This window comes from Cottoperca gobio, chromosome 17 (assembly GCF_900634415.1).
Source record: "Cottoperca gobio chromosome 17, fCotGob3.1, whole genome shotgun sequence".
NCBI classification, from domain to species: domain Eukaryota; kingdom Metazoa; phylum Chordata; class Actinopteri; order Perciformes; family Bovichtidae; genus Cottoperca; species Cottoperca gobio.
Genome location: NC_041371.1, coordinates 13,568,509 through 13,590,231, shown reverse-complemented (window position 1 = coordinate 13,590,231; position 21,723 = coordinate 13,568,509). Strand labels below are relative to the sequence as shown.

Here is a 21,723-nt window from a genome sequence, read left to right as displayed (position 1 = left end):
GATACATATATAGAACAATACATATATAGAACAATACATATGTAGAAAGATACATATATATAAAGATACATATGTATAAAGATACATATATAGAAAGATACATATGTATAAAGATACATATATAGAAAGATACATATGTAGAAAGATATATATATAGAAAGATACATATGTATAAAGATACATATATAGAAAGATACATATGTAGAAAGATACATATATAGAAAGATACATATATAGAATGATACATATATAGAATGATACATATGTAGAAAGATACATATGTAGAAAGATACATATATAGAAAGATACATATATAGAAAGATACATATGTAGAAAGATACATATGCAGAAAGATACATATATAGAAAGATACATATATAGAAAGATACATATATAGAAAGATACATATGTAGAAAGATACATATGCAGAAAGATACATATATAGAAAGATACATATATAGAATGATACATATATAGAAAGATACATATGTAGAAAGATACATATGTAGAAAGATACATATATAGAAAGATACATATATAGAAAGATACATATATAGAATGATACATATATAGAATGATACATATATAGAAAGATACATATATAGAATGATACATATATAGAATGATACATATATAGAAAGATACATATGTAGAAAGATACATATATAGAAAGATACATATATAGAAAGATACATATGTAGAAAGATACATATATAGAAAGATACATATATAGAAAGATACATATATAGAAAGATACATATATAGAATGATACATATATAGAAAGATACATATGTAGAAAGATATATAGAAAGATAGATCTGCATGCTGTCCCATGCATCAGGTAAATTCTCTCACCTCATTAAGCAACTGTGCTGGCATTCCTCTGACCTTCACTACTTCAAGCTGCTGCAGCTAATCTAGTTTCCATCTGCGTAGCTCCACAGGCAGACAGATAGGGAGTCTGTACAAGGAAACAAAATGAAAAACTTGTCAAGATGAGAGATAGTTGTACTTTTATTTTTTTATTTTTTTAATGTACATGCTTAGTGTTTGGAAAGACACCCAGTGATTTGAAGGATTGGGGCCTGCTTCATTGCTGTATGTAGAAGGTTTTATTCTAGTTTCTAAACTTTTTGTTGAAAGTATAATACATGTTCATTGTGTCACATTATGTGAAGCAATTAGGTATTTCCTCCTGATTCTTTTGTGATTTGCATACAAAGATCTGTAAGATGGAAACTTTGTGCCGGCTTCTTTCCATACAGCGATGAGATATTAAGTGGATTCCCAGGCTGATTTGAAGAATCCCAGACAGCAATGGAGGTGACGGAGGACAGCTTAAACCTTCGTTACAGGGAAGACGATGGGTCGGTGTTGTTTGAGAGCTACATACCCCCCTCTCGGGATGCTGTCAACCTGCCCCCCTATGTCCTCTACCTGATCATGGCCGTCTTTGTCGTGCTGGGTGTTCTTTATGCCATCATCGGCCACCTCATCATGGACCTCGTCCATGACTTTGCAGGTTTGTTTCTGTAGTGTTGGTCTGTTTTAAGTCAGAAGAGACCAGGGTTGATTGGCACACCTTTCACTCTCTGTCGTATTTCTCTGGCATATTTTATGTTTAATTATTCTAAACAGCAGCAAATAAAAGGTTAAGGTGTCAGCTACAAATACATATGTTTAAATGTGCACAAACGTTTTCTAAAATAATAAATAAATAAACAACATTTTAAAGCAATTCATCAGCAGGAATATCGAATTGCTTTTTTAAATTAACCATTGAAAAATAACAATAATAATAATAATAATAATAATAATAATAATAATAATTCATTACCAATACAAACATTGTTTTAAATCTTTCAAAATAGTTTTTAAGCTCTAAGAATACGCATCAGCAGTTACATTAATGGACAACCCCGCTCACATTTGACCCAACTTTGCGATGAATTGATGCTAGCCAGCTACGATCAGTCATCACAGACGTTCAAATCTTATATTTAAAATGTAACGGATTCCTATGACTATTAACTAGGACTAACATCTCTATCTAACAGTTTTTTAATAAGTTCAGTCAACAGACCACTTTAAATTGCTTTTATTTGTAAATGTTGAAAAGCACAAAATACAGCGAACATGTACTATTAGACTTTTGTATATACAACAAACAACATGGCCACCCACCCACTCCACCCGCCTAAACCTGGGGTACACTCGCCTGGAAAAGCAAAAAGCAAAAAGAAGAAATATGAACAAGGTCACATTCAGTCACATTTAGCTGTACTCAGTTTCAGTGCAGTGCAATACAAAAAAATATTGTATGCTGAGCTAACACATCTGAAAGTTACTGCAGGTGAGTGCAGGTCAAGAACGCAAACATTTTAATTGCAGTGACCTTTACAGGACCAGAAAATAGCTACAATCTCTAGTATGTTTCTGTTATTAAATATCATCACTCACAGCTTTTATCTTGCATGCACTCTGTTCCCTCTTCCCTTTCTTCCTGTTTTCCAGACTGGGTGTTTGGGGAGCAGCCTGAGGAAGTGGTGGTGAACTATTGTGAGGCCAAGGATAAGTTCATGGCAGACTGGTGCCCAGAAACCTCCCCCGAGCTCGAGGCGATGGCCCGGGCCGAGGAGATGATGATTGACAAGGACCCCATGAAAGCCCCCGTCATCTGGACCATCTCTGCAGAACCTCAGGGAAGTAAGTCAGGACCCCGTGTGGTCTTTGAGAAGAGGAGTTAAGAAACAGAAGATGACATCAGATTACAGACTCATTGTTGATGTAGATCTTCTGTATCTGCTGTGACTGTGCTGAGTGATGAAGCATCACTGTATCAGGGTGGAGATGTGTTGGGATATTGTAAACACAGGAGGATGTCTCGTGATGGAAGTGCTGAATGCTTGAGTGCACAGAGGGCTTATGAGGACATCTAGTGTATAATGAGGTCATTGCAGCTGACTTGCAGCAATACACAGGAACCAGATCACAAAGAAATGTCAGCACAAGTTTGTTGGTTAGAGATTAAAGACAAAATAAAGCAAATTTCAAAAAACTATAATATGCCTTAAGTCATCTCTGCTAAAGATTGCTTGAAATGCTTAAGATCGTATTTCTTTTTTATGTGATGAGAAAAAATGAAGATATGTATGTTTCCTATGTGTCTATGAGAGCGTGTATCAAGAATAGATGTGAAATGCAGCTACAGATTAGCCTATTTTCAATAAACACAGGTGGAAAAAATGTCTAGCTCATTTTTGATTGGTTAACTTCCATTTATGGTAAAGCTATATGCACTCAGCAGTCAGGTGGTCTACAGTCTACATAATTAGAGTTATATTTTGTCAAGGGCAAACATAATTAGGGTCGTAGTATTTTGAGGGCAAAGTGCAATAATGACATTTATTCTAGTGCAATAATGACATTCATACTAGTGCAATAATTACATTTATTTTAGGGCAATAATTACATTTATGCTAGTGCAATAATTACATATATTCAAGTGCAATAAATACTCTTATTCTAGTGCAAAATGACATTGTATTTATCTATTTTACTTATTATTTTAGAATCTGTGTTGTTGGCTGTGAATGCTGAAGTTGTTTTGTTTTTGTGGTGTTCTTCCTGTGTCCTTTAATTACACTAATCAGGAGTAGCGCCTCCTAAGTTTGTTGTATTCTGTACAATGATGATAATGGCTTCTATTCTCTATTTTATGATATAATCAAAGACAACCAAAACTTTCAAAACTTCAAGGTTTCATGTTGATTCAATAATCATACTGGCAATGATGGGGAAATGTTGATACTTTTTAGATGAACAACTAACTTACTGTCACACATACTTTATTGAATTTCAGAATAACCGTGAAAGTATGAAGTTCTACAGTACTAAAACAAATGCAACACTTGTAAAAAAATAATTAAAATAATGACAATATAGGCAAATGCAAAAATTATATAGGAAAACATTAAGGGATTTACACCAGATGTATGACAAAAGTGTGTACATCCTTCAGCTGTGACTGATTAAATACAAGTACAAGATAGACACTAGAGGCATTAAAATTATTGCTACACTGTTTTCTGTTTGAGGTCACAAACAACACACAGACAACACCACAATAATAAACACTTTATATCAGCTTAGAGTGCATTATTTGTTCATGTCTGAATCATTCAGTTGTATGCATATAAATCAAAGAGCAAGGACATTTGGAGATGTACTATGAAGTATTAAACTAACATACTAGCAACAAGCAGTCTGAATCTAAAGTTGTGCAGTGGCAGGTGATGGTTTGGTTGTTGGGTGTGTACTCTCAGCTCCAACTCATGAATGAACCCTTTTAAACATGAACAAATATATTGTCCTGATGTTAACCAGGCTAAACCTTTAAGGATCACTTCACCTAAATAAAAAATATGTATTTTCTCATACACACCTGTATTAACAAGTATCTGAATGTATATAGATAGAAAGTCCCCTCATAGTTTGTCCTCCTTGTTTAATTATAGCACAAGCAGCAGCAGTGTTCAGAAATTTCCTGCACTCACAAAAGTCAAAGCTTGGGTTGTTTGAACTTTGCAGTACTAACTCACATTTGGTGGAGTGTAGTACCACCGCTCCAGGAGAGGGCGCCATGGTAAAAATGTGTCCATAAACTGCTCCACGTCACCACACCTGATACTATCAAGGTAGCACGGAAAGCTTTTCCGGCTGATGTGAATGTGGTGGTTTTAGAAGTGACAACCAACCAGGCTTCTAGTGAAGAAGTAAACATGAAACAGAACTTCTGAGCTCCGATATGTTATGGTCCTTTATTAGCTCAAAGTAATAATCCTGCATGTGTATCGCCTCAGGCTCAGATAAGAGCTCATGCGACTCATTCAAAGCTATTTATGTTGCGTCTGTTTTATAGGAGGAGAAACTACACACGGGTTCTGTTGCCTCTAACAAAATTAACAAAGCTCTTTCCCTCTACACATCCTCTTGCTGTTACTGACTGATACAGCAAACAGTGACATAATCTTATTAACTCTGTCCCCCCCTAATCGCCCTACTCTTTCAGAGCAGGACCCTCGAGTTAATGTAAATATCTTCAAATAGAAAAGACAATCAGAAGCTTCTGCAACTTGATACAAATAACAGCTGAGTGGGATCTCACAGGACTTCACTGTGTCTGAATGATCGGTTTCACTGGGAAAAGGTGGCTGTAAATTAATTCAAATGTAAGGCCATAAAATCCTGATAATTAGGCAAAATCACACAAACTGGTTCTGTGCTCTTTTTGGAAAGATTATCTCCAGAGAAATGTTATGACGCATGCTTCCTTATAAAGCAACTGTTCGTGTTGAAACAGTTTTCCAAGCATTTTTGCAATAATACTCATGAATGTAGAAACTAGAGGAGAGATCATATCGTGGGATAAAAATGATCTGCAACTTGAAAGGCTTTTTTGTTTGCAGTTAGAACAAATGTTATTTCTTTGATTCAGAATAGTTTAATCTACTTGTACTCCACTACATGTCAAATGGAAATGTTGTATAGTGGTATTGCTGGAAATATTTGACAGCTAACATAATTCACAGATTAAATTTGACACACAAAACATGTGAGGATCTTTAAAATACAAGGCATTGATAAACTGCCCAATAGTAAATAGCTTCACCTCCACCAGCTACAACATTAAAATGCTTCTTGTGCATAATATACAGTATAACAATGATAACAGCGAGTCAGGAGCCATTTCACTTTGATCTATTATTAAAAGTAGTAGTTTTGTGTATTTTTCTGAAAATGCATATCTACTTAAACACATGCAGGATTTTGCATGCAAGACTTATAATAGAGTATTTTATAGTATATGCTACTTCTACCTTATTTAAAGATCTAAACACTTCTTTCATCACTGCTGTTTAAAGTTAATTATTATGTATCATCTGCTCATATATGAATAATGTATTCAACTGCTGATCATTTACATTTTGATGAATTGAAGCAGTTTAGCCTATAAGACTAAATGGTGCCTTGGAAACATGGTTGTAGTATTTCTATTATAGAACAATCAGCTATCTTCAGTTAAATCAGGAAATGTTTAGATTATTATTTTGAAGGATATATCCTTAGAAAGCGTTTTTACTTTTGGAGCAGCTTTTTGTTCCTCTCATCTCATGTGGTGGTGGGGCAGGTTGAGCAGCAGGGGGCTCTTCTTTGTGGGATGGGGTTCTCTGTAACATCCCCGCTTTCATTTCTCAGGGCGCGCATCCACACACACCCCCTCCAAACCTAAGCGGTGTAAGTCGAGCGCGCACATTAACACGTTCCTGTGTGGTTGTATTTTCTCTCAAAATGAATAATGGCCGGGTGATTTAAAGGCAGCGGTTTACCGGAATGGATGCCCGTTGACTTAAGGAACAGCCTATATGGATTGGAGCTCATCGCCTCCGGAGCAAATCTGGGGAGAGTCAGAGAGGTAAAGTGGCATTTGACCGATTGTGTGCGGGGGGCAGTGGGGGGACACCGCAGCGGAAGGCTATAGAGCTCATTGGGTATTTTAACAAAAAAACGATCCAGGCTTATAAATCGTCGTTAGGGCAAATTAAAACCTCCTTTCGGTTATTTTCTATCATATGTTGTTTTCTGTTGCCATCATTAAGCAGTCGTACATCCTCCGGTGTTATAAAGGCCGAGGCTGTATCATACAGTAGCCATCTGCATGCTTTATGGATCGGTGGATAAAGCTATTGAGGCCACTGGCGATACAAATTTGGACGTTGATTGTCATATTGCACCGGATATCTGTATTTTCCCCCCAAATGCATTCATAATATAATTTTGTCATGACATACTGGATAAAGATGCTCTTCAGGAGGCTAATGTTTGGCCTACTTTACAAGAAAGAACTTACATTGCGATACAGTAGCAAACATTTAAAGGACCCAATGGTGCATTTGTGAAATAAGGCCCAGGAGTTAATTAATGTAGCAGGCCCATGCGTAATAACTAAGATTAAATTACTTTATATACTCGAGAGAGCAAAATAATGACTGAATGCATGACTTAATAAGTAAAAACGTTTTGACAGTCACTCATCACAGCTCACATTATGAATCAAATACAGTGTAAGAGTTACTTAATATTAATTCAGAGTGATTGCAGTGCCCCACTGTTCAAATTCTCCATGCAGAGTGTGCTATTGTATGTAGGTTACTGCATCACCAAATCCCTCCCACACAGAAGCACTCTCACGGTTACTATAAATGGACCATCACATTGATATTTGCACGACAGTAGTGAAAAGTATTGACATTGATACCCTGCCCACCACAATGATGCAGCATGTAGACTATTTATCCACCTGGTGAACGTTTAAACCTCCGGCATGCACCAACTGTCATTACATTTTCTGATGGAGCAGCTGTCGGAGGAATTTACACACAAAGATAGGAAGGGGGAGAACTAATGAACGGTATGCAGCCTTGTATGAGTGGTAATAGTTGGCAAAATGGTGGGTTTATACTGCTACTGTTGTGCTGTGGTCAGTGTAAACATACGGGCGGATTATGAGACAATGGGCCCCTGGGTTTATGCTTTATCTTTCCTTGTGGTTATTTTGAGTCTCTTCCTGGTCGGTACGTGGTGAAGGTGGCCTGTGTCCAGTAGGCCCATTTAGTAATCCACCCAAGTGCACCCAGTGTTTTATTTACTTGTCAATCACTCGGTTATAACCAGATTAAGTGAATAATTATTCCACTGATCCAACTATCTTGTAAGCACCCCCAGTTTTGAGTTTTGGTTGGTAGATAGCAGGTAGTTGAGTGAACTAAAGCTCTGAGAGGCTCAGCTGCACTTTGACCCTCAGTTTCTCCTCCTGTCTCTACTCCCCCCTGCTGGGACTCCCTGATGACCCCCAATTCCCCACAGCGGTGCAAATGAGATCATGCCGTCAGAGTGAAAAGATTGTATTGGCTTTTTTCATTTCCAGAAGAGCTCTCTGCTTTTCAGGATTACAAAACTGTAATGTGAAGTATGATATTTATTCACACTTTAATAAATGCTATGATGGATATGCTGATGTAGGTTTTCTCTCTCTCATGTGTTATGTTTGTGTTGACAACACTATTTTTTGTTTCTCTGTACAGTGCTGTGGAAGAGCAGACTTCATCCAAAATCCCAGGTCACATGACAGGTACGTAGCTCAAAAAAAACAAAAAACTATTAGGCTTGATGTTGATTTGATGATTCCACGATTTCTAGTGATTTAAAAAAGTGTTTTCCCTCTGCTTAGATTTGTGTAGCAATGAAACAGACAACTCTCCTCCGCTTCAGCTTCACACACTCAAGCAGTTTGAACAGGTGAGAGCCTTTATTTTGAATTTTCATTGAGCTTGATGTGAGTGGCACTCCCTTGTCCTCCAGCATGATGAACAATACTCTAGTAGTGAGGAATAATACACAGCGCCATCTTGTGGCTGCACGTTTTCCTACATGAAGTAATGAACTGATTTGCTTTTCTTTGATGCAGTATCCCTGCTATGGGATCAGATCACTGAATATACCACGCTCATATCCAAACGCTCTGGAACATATGTTAATAAACTGCTCCACAGAAAAGGAGAACACCTGCTGCTGATGATATCAGATGGAAAACACGCTGAACCCTCCTGGTGGTGAAAGTCTGCCTCTGGCTACAGCATGGCCCAATTTAGGATTTCTTATCCTTCTCTGCTGCACTTTTTTGGGGAATTGTACCAGTCGCATTGTACAAAAAGACTATAATAAATATCCCTTTTGATGTTTGGCAGCAGGGTAAGGAGCATGAAGAACAGTACTGACCCAAATTCAAACCAAGATATGATAATTTATCCTGCTAAAGTGTACTTTAACAAGTCACCGGTGGCCTACCAACTGCAGGATCTTTGATAATGTTTACATCTTGAAATGATCAACACTATGAATTTGAAAAAAGCCGCTGACTCATTGGTAAATCTAAAACTCATAAAGATTGGATGTAAGATGAAAGGGTTTTTGTTCCGTCAGCTCTGATTTTTCTGTTCTTGCCAGACGACAAGATGTGACAAGCTGATGTGCGTTTACATTCATTTTAATATGCGCTTTTTTATTGCTGTTTAAGATGGTTATCTGGAAAAATGTAGCTTTAGGTTAAATATTTTTCTCTCTCTTTTAGGTGAGGTTTTTCAGATAAGTCTACCTCACGTGCACATGTATTTTATTTCTTTACTTTTTCTCAGTTTGGTCAGTTTTTAAAGTGCAAATAAACATAAAAAATAAGTTTAGCTCAGCATAAAGACAGGGGGAAACAGCACGCATGTAAATGGTACATATACATATTTATTGCATGTGACTAGCCACAAAATGTTGCACATTTCTGTTTGTGTACTAATGAATTAAATCACATACAGCGTGATAATTAGTGGGCTCTAGCATTTTGGTTGGGGGATTTTTTAAAGTTTAACATAGCCAGGCTTGCTGTTTCAACCTGTTTCCAGTGTTTATGCTACGCTAAGCTAATCGACTCCAGGATCTGTCTAGCTTCCTAATTAACGCTCAGACATGAGACATTGCAAGAAGGTAAACGAGTGTATTTCCCTAAAAATATTCCTTTAAGTATCAAAGTATTGTCACATTAGTTCACAGCAGGTGAACATATATTCCAATATATCCGTTCATCTGTTGTAACATCCTCGCCTTAGGAGCAAAACATGCCAGAGGGAACTTTGTTGATAGTGACTTCTGGTAAATACAGCACACCAGTAACCCACTTTGTATGAGTCTATAGTGTGCATTTGCAGTCTTGTGCAGTGTACACAAAAGTAGGTTATTGTGTCCTCTGAAATGGCCAGACTGTTACATCTATTCCAAGTCCAACACACTTTCTCTAAAATACACACTGTCAATGTTGCAGACTCATACCAGATCAGAATAAAACGCAAGCCAAGCACTATAACTGTCCCTGAAAACTCTCCACCAGTTATAGTCCTTTTTTATGTTATTCTGGAGGTGCTGCTGAGCCCTGTTAAAACGGGAGGCGTCACCAACGAAAGGACTCAAAGCTGGACACACTCACATGGCTGCTAATTCCTGAATGTGTCACTGAAATAAACACATACTGCACATATTTACACACGTTCACTCCTATGTGTTTGTCCTTGATGGAGAGATGTAAAGTAAATTGTGTATGAGTTGTGTCATGTGTGGGGTTTAAAAACACACACTGTGTACATGATGTCATCCCTAATGTTGTGTGGAGACTCCGCTTGGCGCCTGTCCTATCTTTGCTCAGAATTATTTAGCAACAGCATGTAACGTGACACTTTAAAGGGCTCACTCACTGAATGCAACAAGCGCTAATAATGACTGTACGCAGTGGTGGACAGTAAATAAGTACATTTACTCAAGAACTGTACAATTTTGAGGCAAATATTGTACTTTTTATTCAACTACATTTATCTGATAGTTACTTTGAAGATTAAGATTCAGATTAATAATACAACATTTAATCAACAAATTATGTATCATGTATTTTTTTAGTTTTAGATACAACTGTATTGATCCCTTGGTGAAATTCACAAGCTTCCCCGGCAGTATATATAGTATCAGCAGCTGCAGCATTAAAGTGGTGACCACAATAATGCATCAAGAGTTATAATTCAATTCAGAAATATAACATGTATTATTCTGAAAATGGGCCATTGTGCAAAATGAGTACTTTTACTTAGTGTACTTTAAGTAGGCCACATTTTGATGCTAATACTAAAACTTAGAATGCAGGAGTAACAGAGTATTTCTACACTAGGGTATTAGGCTACTACTTTGTCCACCACTGACTGCATGTGTTGGTAATGTCTCAGTCACTTCCTTATTGATGCACTTTGCACTGGACATTTGTCTTGAAACTTGATAAAAGATCAAAAATACTTAGTAGAGCCTGTCTTCCTTTCTGTTATTTTCTTTCTGTTCACTCATCTCTCTGTGGGACATTCAGGGATTCACCGCTCCGTGAGATTCAGGACACCTCCCTATTAATAGCACTGTGGCTCACAGGTCTCCTGTTTCATCCAACTTATTTCCACTCACCTGTCTGCCCCGCTCCCATTAGCCCCTCTGCCTTCACAGATTCTGGATTTATGAGTTTTAGCTGTTTAACTGTCATAGGAAAATTATTGTAAGTGTAGACTCTCAAATGTCAGATGATATTAACTCATGCCCTTCAATATTAGTCCTCCTCAGACTGTTTCCTGTTTACTACATAGGCCTACAGTAAATTGGGTTTTGGCCAGTAGGAGGCACAAAAAAAACCAAAACAAGCTGTCAGTTCTAACATGATGCTAATATACATGTTCGCTAACAGCTCTAGTATTGCAGACACAACATTAGCATTCATTTGGACTCATGTTTCTTGCTACCAAACGACTGTAAGTCCAACATTTACTTTTAGCTCTTTTTTTGGTCTCCACCAACTCAAAAAAATATATATCCTGGCATAGGATTTATCTCACAAATGTTTACTTTATTCACATGTTAGCTTTAGCGAGTTGCTAACTTTTTTACAGCTACAAGCGTTTTTACAGTGGGTTTATTCATTTAGATTGTTGTTTTTGTGCGTTTCTTTCTTTCTCTGAAAGTGCCTGCTACTGCTAGAAACTGAATTTAATGGGACTGGTGCGACTGAACCATACAGTAATTTCCTTACTTTACTACCAAAACCATTAGCTATAAGTAGCTAGCTAAAAGGTAAAAAACTCCCAAAGTGGGGTGCAATTTTAAAGTGTCTCCCCAAAGAAACATTTCCTTAATCAAGTGTTTTCTAGCTTGATGAACTTGTTAAGTGTATTAACACCCTGAGTGTGTTAAAGTAATACATATACAAAATAGCAAAACAAAACAAATAGTAAAGTATTGAGATTGTCATGTCCATAATTCAGCAGAGACTGTTGTGATTATATAAAATATGTGGACAAAGTTTTCTTTCAATGGGAAACAAACCTCCACACTAAAAATGTTTTAAATGTATTTTGAATACATCTGTAAGGAGGCAAAAGACCAAATGAAAAGAGCAGAAAGGGTCACATCTAACCCCCACCTTTCTCTTCATGTCCCTGTTTGTTACTTCTGGTGCTCTTGTTTAGCAGAGGCGTGAGATTTCCCTTCATGTCACAACTGCCTGTGAGCCCCTAGCCCTCTGCCCCCACCCCCTACACCCCTCCTCTCCCCCTCCACAAGCTCCCTTGGCAGTCTGGGATTCCAGGGATTTCTCCTCCTGTAAAATAAGCTCCTGCCCCGTCCCTTAGCAGACCAGAACACACCATGAAGTTGACATGGCCACATCTCTGACCGGCCGGGCTGCAGAGCCGCCCTCTGCACTGCAAACACCCCGATAGACTCTAGTGTGTGCGTGTATGTGTGTGTGTGAATGTGTTAGTTTTAGTGTGTGTTTGTAGATAATATCCCAATGGCCATTTAGAGGATAGGATGCCTCTTTGTAAATAATTAGTTTATTTTGACATTATGCTCTTTTGGAGGAGTTAACATGTCTAACGGTTACCGGACTCTAACACATGGACATGCCGTGACAGTCGCTGTCCTCTAATATGGACTTCGTATTCCCCCGTGATACGGAGAGGTCGAAGACGACTGTTAATTTCTGACCTATAACGGACATGTCAAGCCGTGTCGGTGTTCTTTGACCGTCATGTCTAACGGTTACCGTACTTTGTCACAGCACCTGAATGACCTGAAGAAGGAGAACTTCAGCCTCAAGCTCCGCATCTACTTCCTGGAGGAGAGGATACAGCAGAAGTACGAGGAGAGCAGTGAGGATGTCTATCGTACGGTGAGTACGGCACCTCTTATCGTGCATGAGGAAATGAGTGAAAACCTGTTTGACTGGTGATGAATGGGACTATAAGTGTGAGGAGTTGCTCTTCAGGGGCAGAGAGTCGGTTCTTTAACAACAAAATGATCAAAAATCATTGATTTTGCTTTGTTGAGGGATTTGGCACTAGGTGATCAAAAGAGTTCATTTGTGTGTTGTCATGGTATGTTATCACGACAGTATACAGGTATGTTATTCTGAAGAGTTTGTTGACCCAGCTGTCGCACAGATGCGGTCAGGTCAAGTGATGTGACCTGCCATCTGTTTGTTTTACCAAGTGACTGTTTTTAGATATGGCGTGAAGGACTACACCTAAGCTAGCTCTTTGCTGAGGAACTTATATTTGATGCAGTGTATGCTGACATCAGTCCCGCAGGACCTCTTTTCTGTGCATTGTAGTCTTATACTGGGATGTGTGAAGATGTTATGCCCTTAAGTTTTACCCTAAAGCCCAGAGACTAAACTAAATTACACAACAACTCTGGTTATAGACCCACTGAGATACATACAGTATATCTCAAAAGTGAGTACACCCTTTAGATTTTTGCAAATATTCTGTTATATCCTTTCAGGGGATAACATTATCCTACTGAAACTTTGATATAACTTAAAGTAGTCAGTGTGCTGCTTGAATAACAGTATAGATTTATTGTCCTTTGAAAATTACTCAGTACACAGCTGTTAATGTCTAAACAGCTGGCAACAAAAGTGAGTACACCCCATAGTGAACATGTCCTAATTGTGCCCAATGATGTTGTTTTCCCGCCCTGGTGTCATGTGACTCGTTAGTGTTACAAGGATTCAGGTGTAAATGATAAGCAGGGCTGTTAAATTTGGTGTTTTGGGCACAATTCTCTCTGAATGCTGGACAACATGGCACCTCATGGCAAGGAACTCTCTGAGCGGCTGAAAAAAAGGATTATTGCGCTTCACAAAGATGGCCTTGGCTATAAGAAGATTGCCAACACCATGAAAATGAGTTGCAGCACAGTGGCTAAGATCATACAGCGGTTTTCCAGGACAGGTTCCACTCGGAACAGGCCTCGCCAGGGTCGACCAAAGAAGTTGAGTCCACGTGCTCAGCGTCATATCCAGAGGTTGGTTTCCAAAAATAGACGTGCGAGTGCTTCCAGCATTGCTGCAGAGGTTGCAGAAGTGGGATGTCAGCCTGTCAGTGCCCAGACCATACGCCGCACACTGCATCAAATCGGTTTGTATGGCCGTCGCCCCAGACAGAAGCCCCTTCTGAAACCGATGCATAAGAAAGCCCGCAAACAGTTTGCTGAAGACAATGAATCCAAGAACATGAGTTACTGGAACCATGTCCTGTGGTCTGATGAGACCAAAATAAACCTGTTTGGGTCAGATGGTGTCCGGCGTGTGTGGCGGCACCCTGGTGAGGAGTACCAAGACAAATGTGTTTTGCCTACAGTCAAGCATGGTGGTGGCAGCATCATGGTCTGGGGCTGCATGAGTGCTGCCGGCACTGGGGAGCTGCATTTCATTGAGGGACACATGAATTCCAATATATACTGTGACATCCTGCAGCAGAGCATGATCCCCTCTCTTCGGAAACTGGGCCGTAGGGCAGTTTTCCAACATGATAATGACCCTAAACACACCTCCAAGATGACAACGGCCTTGCTGAAGAAGCTGAAGGTTAAGGTGATGGACTGGCCAAGTATGTCTCCAGACCTAAACCCAATTGAGCACATGTGGGGCATCCTCAAGAGGAAGGTGGAGGAGTGCAAGGTGTCCAACATCCGTGCGCTCCGTGATGTCGTCGTGGAGGAGTGGAAGAAGATTCCAGAAGCAACCTGTGCAGCTCTGGTGAATTCCATGCCCAGGAGGGTTAAAGCAGTGCTAGATAACAATGGTGGTCACACAAAATATTGACACTTTGGGCACAATTTAGACATGTTCACTATGGGGTGTACTCACTTTTGTTGCCAGCTGTTTAGACATTAACAGCTGTGTACTGAGTAATTTTCAAAGGACAATAAATCTATACTGTTATTCAAGCAGCACACTGACTACTTTAAGTTATATCAAAGTTTCAGTAGGATAATGTTATCCCCTGAAAGGATATAACAGAATATTTGCAAAAATCTAAAGGGTGTACTCACTTTTGAGATATACTGTATGTGAACTTTAGATCTGCAACGATTAGTCGACTAATCGATTAGTTGATTGACAGAAAAATATTCCACAACTATTCATGCAGAAATTGCAGAAAAAGCTGGTTTTAACCTCACAAATATGGAGATTTCATGCTTTTCTCTTTTTTTATATAATTTTAATCTGAATATTGTTTGGTTTTGGACTGACAAAAGTATGAAATTTGACATCAGATTGGTGTTCTTGTTGAGTTATTTCTTTTATCTACGCATCCAGTATATCAAAACGATACACTGAGTCAGTATTACTGCTGATACTGACCTTATGAAGCAGATTGGGTATCGACCATGATCAGGTACATTCATTCTTTAGTGCCACAGAAGTCTCTGGCCTCATTTTAACCTCCTTTACAAACAAAGTGTTAATAAGTTCCACTAACCGAGGTGTACAGATTTGGAACAACAAGGGCTCAGGTACTGGGAGAGAAAAAGTTTGATCGGTGCATCCTTGTGTTTATTAGATACTTCCTGTTTAAACATTTGAATGCCAATTTTACATTGTATTTCATCCAGGTGAAGTTCTAGTGAGTCTGATTTTGTTCAGACAACATTTAATATTTGAGGACTTTGAATTCTTTTGTTAAATGAAAACAGTGTTCCTCAGAGTAAGTTATAGCCCCGGTGGTGACCTCAGCGCTTTGTACGTTACGCCACGATTCGGTCAACCTTTGGAGGGAATCAAAAGCTTTTTCTTTATTTATTTTTAGCAAGACGTTGCAGATTCAATTGTATTTTCGTGATCCCACAAATATCTACTTTTTGCCAGGATTTATAAAATGTATTTCATCAGACTGTCACTCTTATTACTTTCTGCAAGAGCTATGACATGCCGAGACAGCGGCTGATGTACTTTGTAGAAATGTTGGATTTAAATGTTGTTTAAATGTAAAGGTTTATTTGTATCATTTCAGGCAGACAGTTGTTTATGAGACCACAACAATACCTTTGAAGATGAATCCCATTGCTATGTTACAGGTTCAATAGAACTTTTTTTTAATGTTTCCCTCGAGGTTTGCGAGGGGACGCTGTGTGACATCATCATTAGTGCTGAGGTCACAAATTTAAAAAACTCAATGATACTATCTCTACTCAGTGTTGTTGCTGTGCTGCCTGGCTTCAGTGCTGAAATAGGCATACTTGATTGTTTAATCTATAGACAGAAAAGTGACAACATTTGTTTAGGTCCTCAGCAGTATCTTGTTTCAGCTTCTCCAATGTGAGGATGTGTTTTTATCTTTGGCTTTTGGACTTTCCAAACAAATCAAGAGATTTGAAGATGTTACTTTGGGCCATCAAAATTTGTTGCAGGCATTTTTTACAATTGTCTCCATTAAACAATTGACCGATTAATCAAAGAGTCAAGAGAAAAATGGATGATAAAAATCGTAATTTTTCATTCCTCTTCCTCTGTGTGTGTCATGGATGTGTTTATTATATTTAATATGTCTAGGCTTCCTCACTCTGTTATTTCTAAGTGTGTCTTCGTCCCTCTGTCTGTGTGTGTAAATCGTGCACCTACGCAAAGGTGACCCGGTTCAGCTGTTGTCTGTTTACACGAGCCAGCTGGCATTTAAAACGCCGCGTTTCTTTCTGCCTTCATTCCAAATCCCATCTGATCATCAACACCTCTTTGATATGAGAAAAACGAAATAGCTGTTTGATGCGGCCGAACAAGACCTGAGCGTCCACCAACTCATCCTCCACGATTACTGCATACCATCAGTGATTGAGTAAACTGATCCCACGATTTTGATCCTTGTGCTTCACAATCTCGCTCTGTGTGGCTGAAGGTTAATCGGTCTAATCACAGTTTTATTGGAGACTAAATCTTTGTTCCGTAGTTGTTATCTGACCTGAGTTGCTCATTGCTCTGGTCGAGTGTCGGGATCCTGTCCTCTCTCCAAAGCATTTCAGTGTAATTCAGTACAGACTATGTGTGTTGGTCGTGGGCACATAGTGATCTCTCTCAGCGCTCTAGAGACTCTATTTATAGAGCATGCTTGAGTGCACTGATTTATTTATCACATGCATTCATATGAGTCCATATGACACAATTCATGCATCATAACGTGTGTTTGTGTGTGTTTGTATGTTTCTCTTCCAAACCATATGGTTTGTTATATACAAAGCATTTAATTTCAGTCATGTTAGTTCATTAATACACTGTAAAATGATACTCAACGTACTTTCTTAAATTACTTAAAGTAAAGTAGGTGCCAGAGTGAATGTCAATCCTTGTGCCAAGTTCATTTTGTAAGTTAATAAATTAAAGTTAAAGAATTTTTAAGAAAGATGAGTTATGGGCCTTTTAATGTTTATTCATTTTATCAGATAAATACTATTAATGTTTTTTTATTAACTGGCACCTGGACTCCTGTCATTTTGGAAAAGTTGCCCCCAGACAAAGCAAGTTGAGCATCCCTTATGTAGCTATGTATTTCATATGCATTTTAATTAAATATAAAACTAAATGGATAAATACATTGAGAGGATTTGCTGCTGTTCTTCATGTTATGAGAAATAAAACTGAATATTTTTTAATTCAATTTTTTTATAGACAAAGCAAAAAATCGATTCATGAAGAAAATGATCTGCAAATTAATCAAATCATGAAAATAATTTTGAAAAAAGTGTATTTTACTGTTTTCATTGATGTAATACTATCGTTCATGTGGTTCAGTATGGAATATGGCAAAATGAGCAGAATCATCAATAGATGAATTAAGAGTAAATGTCTGTCTGTAGGTGATCTTTCACAAAGTTGCAGGTGTGTTTGGTTTTTGAGTGACAGTCCTGTCAGTGTTTTTACGTGCAGCCGTCTTCCTCCTCCTGCACAGTTTGGTTATTAGGGGATCTGTTGCTGAGGGCCGGCAGGCCAGAATAGCAGGTGCACTGTGATGAGCGGCTATATTTAGAGCTGTTTTCAAGATGAGAATATGTTTCTCTTACTGTAAGCCAAGTTGTTGACACACATACGGGAATACATGTTGCTCTTACTTGTGTGTTACATTATTTATTTCTAGAGCATTTAGGTGAATGCCTTACTGTCATTAGCTATGCAAAGCACATGTCTGGTCATGTGATGCATGAGTTCTAGTTGCTGCTGCGTTACTTTACTTAGTACTGTACAGTTGAATTCATAAGAGACTATTTGTCTGAAGTCTTGTTTTGTGTCGATGTCCTTGAAAAGCCTAAATAAACCATTGAAAAAATGATAAATTCAAGACATATTAAACATTAAATAGAACTATATGTGTACTGCATGCACTGCACATCCTCTTAGATTAATCCAGAAACAGGGTATTAATAAAATATGCATCGTTTCTACTTTACTAAACACAACCTCATGTCTGTTATTTTCTTACTGCACATGTAAAGTTCATCAACTTTTAACTATTTACTACGATTTTCTACATTGTTTTCTACATTGATTGTAAGAAACAAGTCATTTTAGGGTTTTCTTTCTTTAAAGAAATGTAGTCTAACCTTTAATAACCTGAAATCCATTTCACAAGCAGTGGACTTTATGTGACCAGTTTATGTGTACGTGCTATGTGCTTTGGTCACATGTGCAGAATGAATGTGTGCGTGTGTAGTAAGCAGTATGTACATGTTGAGCAGTCATCGTGCCTCTCAGGAACATGTTTATGAGTAGGTTTCAGTCTGCGAGTGATGGTGCACGTGTCGCCCGGATCTCTGTTAGTGGTACGGACATAAAGCTCTCTGGCAGGGTAAGCTCAATAACTTGGATATGCTTAAAGGCATACTAAAACTTTTAATCAGAAAGAGAGAAAGAATGAGGTAGGAGAGGAGCGACAGTCAAAGGAAAAGAGAAGCAACTACATCTAGATGACGGACAAGAGCTATCTGATGAGTCAATATGATGAGATAAACTGTCCTCTCGCTCTATAAGGTCAGAATGGAAAGAATGAGCACCACCAATCCCGCAGTTTAAGTCCTCTGTCCCCGAGCCCAATGTAAGAGCCTTGATTGGCCCTGAAATGTCCCCTGTGGCCCCCAGCAGGTAAACAAACTGTGGAGTTTAGTCTTTGGCCCCAGGGGTGAAGATCTGAGCTGCCCTGAATTCCCCAGCTCTAAATATACCAGCACTGACAGCACGGTCAGATGTTCTGTACTGATGATACATAACACTCACCAGCCCTGATTCACACAGCAGAGAGATTAGCGTGCGACGAAGAGATGTAAGAAACAAGATAAAAAAGAGGGATTGAGATGTGAGTGATACTTTAGATTCGCATCAGCCAGTTAATTGAAAACACCTGTGTGGGTGAGGTGTGTTAAAGCTTTAATATTCACATATGTCAATTAATACAATTGACAATACTGTACATCAATGTGAATAGCCAACCAAATGTTCACATAGAAGACCCTTGGTATGGTAGCTATATAGACAACCCACATTTACCAATGTTGCAGGGTTTCTCAATCACTTTAACAGACATATATAGTAGCCTTATTGGCCACCATCCAGTATCTCTGATACTGGAGTATAGTTACAATAATTTATCTGTTGCAATATTTGATGCTGATGTTGAAGGAGATGAAGCGTGTTGATGATGTGTAATGATCGATTAACTGATGTCTGACTTTACTACTTTCATCTGTTGCAGAACATCGAGCTGAAGGTGGAAGTAGAGAGCTTGAAGCAGGAGCTCCAGGAGAAACAGCAGCTTCTGGACAAAGCACTGTAAGTCCACAAATATTAATCATAATTGTTTATTTATTTGCAACCCTTAACTAGATGAACTAAGGTTTTCCCAGTGTGTTGCACTGTAAAAGGTCTGTTTGGCACTTTAACATCACTAATGGGTCACAAACTAGAGAGGCAGGTATCAATTTCCCCCCCCCCCCACCCCTGTGGTAATCAAATGACTTAGAAGTTTTATTTGGTCACATAAACTTTGATGCTTAAACAAGTTGCTCCAGTAATTTATTCAGAGCTTAAACAGCTTGACTTTCAGCCTTTGATAACAAAGATGAATGCTCTATTGTGCTCACATTTCTATGTGTTGACCATTTGACTCGTGAAAGTTGTGTGTGTGCGTGCGTGTGCACCTCCATCTATGGCTGTTGGCTCCATGGTCTCAACTGAGGTAACACCTCATAGCTCTAACAGCTCATCTGTCATGCAGCAGCTGATAGAGATAACACACACACACACAGGCATTATGGACACACGCAAACCTTCATGGATAGAAGAATGAAACCCACAACTTGAACCCCTGACATATAACTAAAGTCTAACAACTGCTGGTGTTGTGAATGTGACATGATGATGAGAGAGACCAGGTTATCCATGAAAGCAAGTACCCACACCTGTTTTAGTTCAAAATAAATCAGTACTTGAAGAGTTGTCTCAGGTGCTTTACTAGTGATTATGAATACCTGTAGTTTACAAACAGGGAAGACCATTTAATGTTATTTGAAGACAATTGTTTGTCGCATTTTGATTCTGTTGACTTCCTAAAACAGATATCCTCCTCTACCTGTGGGGCTTCTCTTGCTCCAGGATGGAGCTTGAACCTGCTGCAAGAGTTTATCATTGCATGTGTAATGAGGGGACGGTGGAGGTCTTTCTCGGTTGTAGGCATGGTGGCCTTTCAGTTCGCACTCTACATGGGTCAATAGTTGACCCTGCATTACTGCTGAAATCGACAGAGATGCTGCTTAAAGGTCAGGGTTGTTGACCTTTAAATCAGTATAGTTCAACTGTTGGTGCTCTTAGAAAGGATAATTTGGCTCTTATTACGGGTCTCTATTTTTGTTTCCGTTGTCACTCGCTCTCTTCACTTTCTGTTGTTCTGTTGTTACTAACAACACTTGTTCTTGCCTGTGCTTGTCACATTTTTAAGCACATCATGAGACATCTAACAGTGTCGTCAACCTCAATCTCAAACTTGAAGCTCCTCGTTTGTATTGTTATTGTGCCGGAACAAGATTACTCACGTCTTGCAGAGCGGCTGGCATGAACTCCACTACACATAAAGACCACTTGTCCATGAGACAGACATTTGCATTACTCAGACTGGTTCAAAATATCCCAGTTATTTGAGCTGTTGCATGTGGTGGACAGAGTTAAAAACGTACATAGAGAGGGTCCTGGACAGGACTCATGGCGACAGTGTGGCGCGTGCCATTCTGGGAGTGAGTCGTTGACTGACTAAGTGATACAGACAGATGCTCACACAGTTTGGGTCCGAAGGAGTGAGGGGAATACTTACGTCATGAATCGATAATGCAAAGAAATAGGATGTGTGTGAGGAATTTCACATTTCAGATGTAAAATGTTCCATATGCATACAGTATGTTCATAGGCATACACTGTATATGTAGCTTTCACAGTGTATCAATGAGTGTGACAAAGTCCAGGTTACTTACAACAGGAAAAATAACCCAAATTGCATCCACTGCTGCTTGTTGAGGCAACTTTCTTATCCGTCTTAGACTAAGGTGACATGTTATACATGCTTGCTTCAGCTGCGACTTTGAAGCCCCTGGATGCTGTTTGTCTCTGCATTAGGATTTATTACTGGAGATAATTAAACTGTATGCTAAGGTTTGGCTGCCCACTCTCTCTTTGAGATTTGATAGACAATTGGTTATTAATTATTTAGACCCTTAATGTT

The 21,723-nt window shown here is 38.7% G+C and overlaps 1 protein-coding gene across 8 annotated transcripts in view; it reads left to right on the top strand.

The window, feature by feature from the left end:
- The first annotated feature begins 6,370 nt into the window (after positions 1–6,370).
- The window catches only part of LOC115023077 (myomegalin), a 46,156-nt gene continuing 30,803 nt past the window's right edge, over positions 6,371–21,723 (top strand). For 6 of the 8 annotated variants that reach the window (XM_029454230.1, XM_029454229.1, XM_029454224.1 and 3 more), the window contains exons 1-5: positions 6,371–6,476; positions 8,146–8,192; positions 8,292–8,359; positions 12,747–12,857; positions 19,708–19,784. In XM_029454230.1, the coding sequence (XP_029310090.1) occupies positions 6,427–6,476; positions 8,146–8,192; positions 8,292–8,359; positions 12,747–12,857; positions 19,708–19,784 (353 nt within the window). In that variant the 5' untranslated portion in view covers positions 6,371–6,426. The remainder of the gene's footprint in view (positions 6,477–8,145; positions 8,193–8,291; positions 8,360–12,746; positions 12,858–19,707; positions 19,785–21,723) is intronic. The other 2 variants (XM_029454227.1, XM_029454226.1) reach the window with 1 other exon arrangement.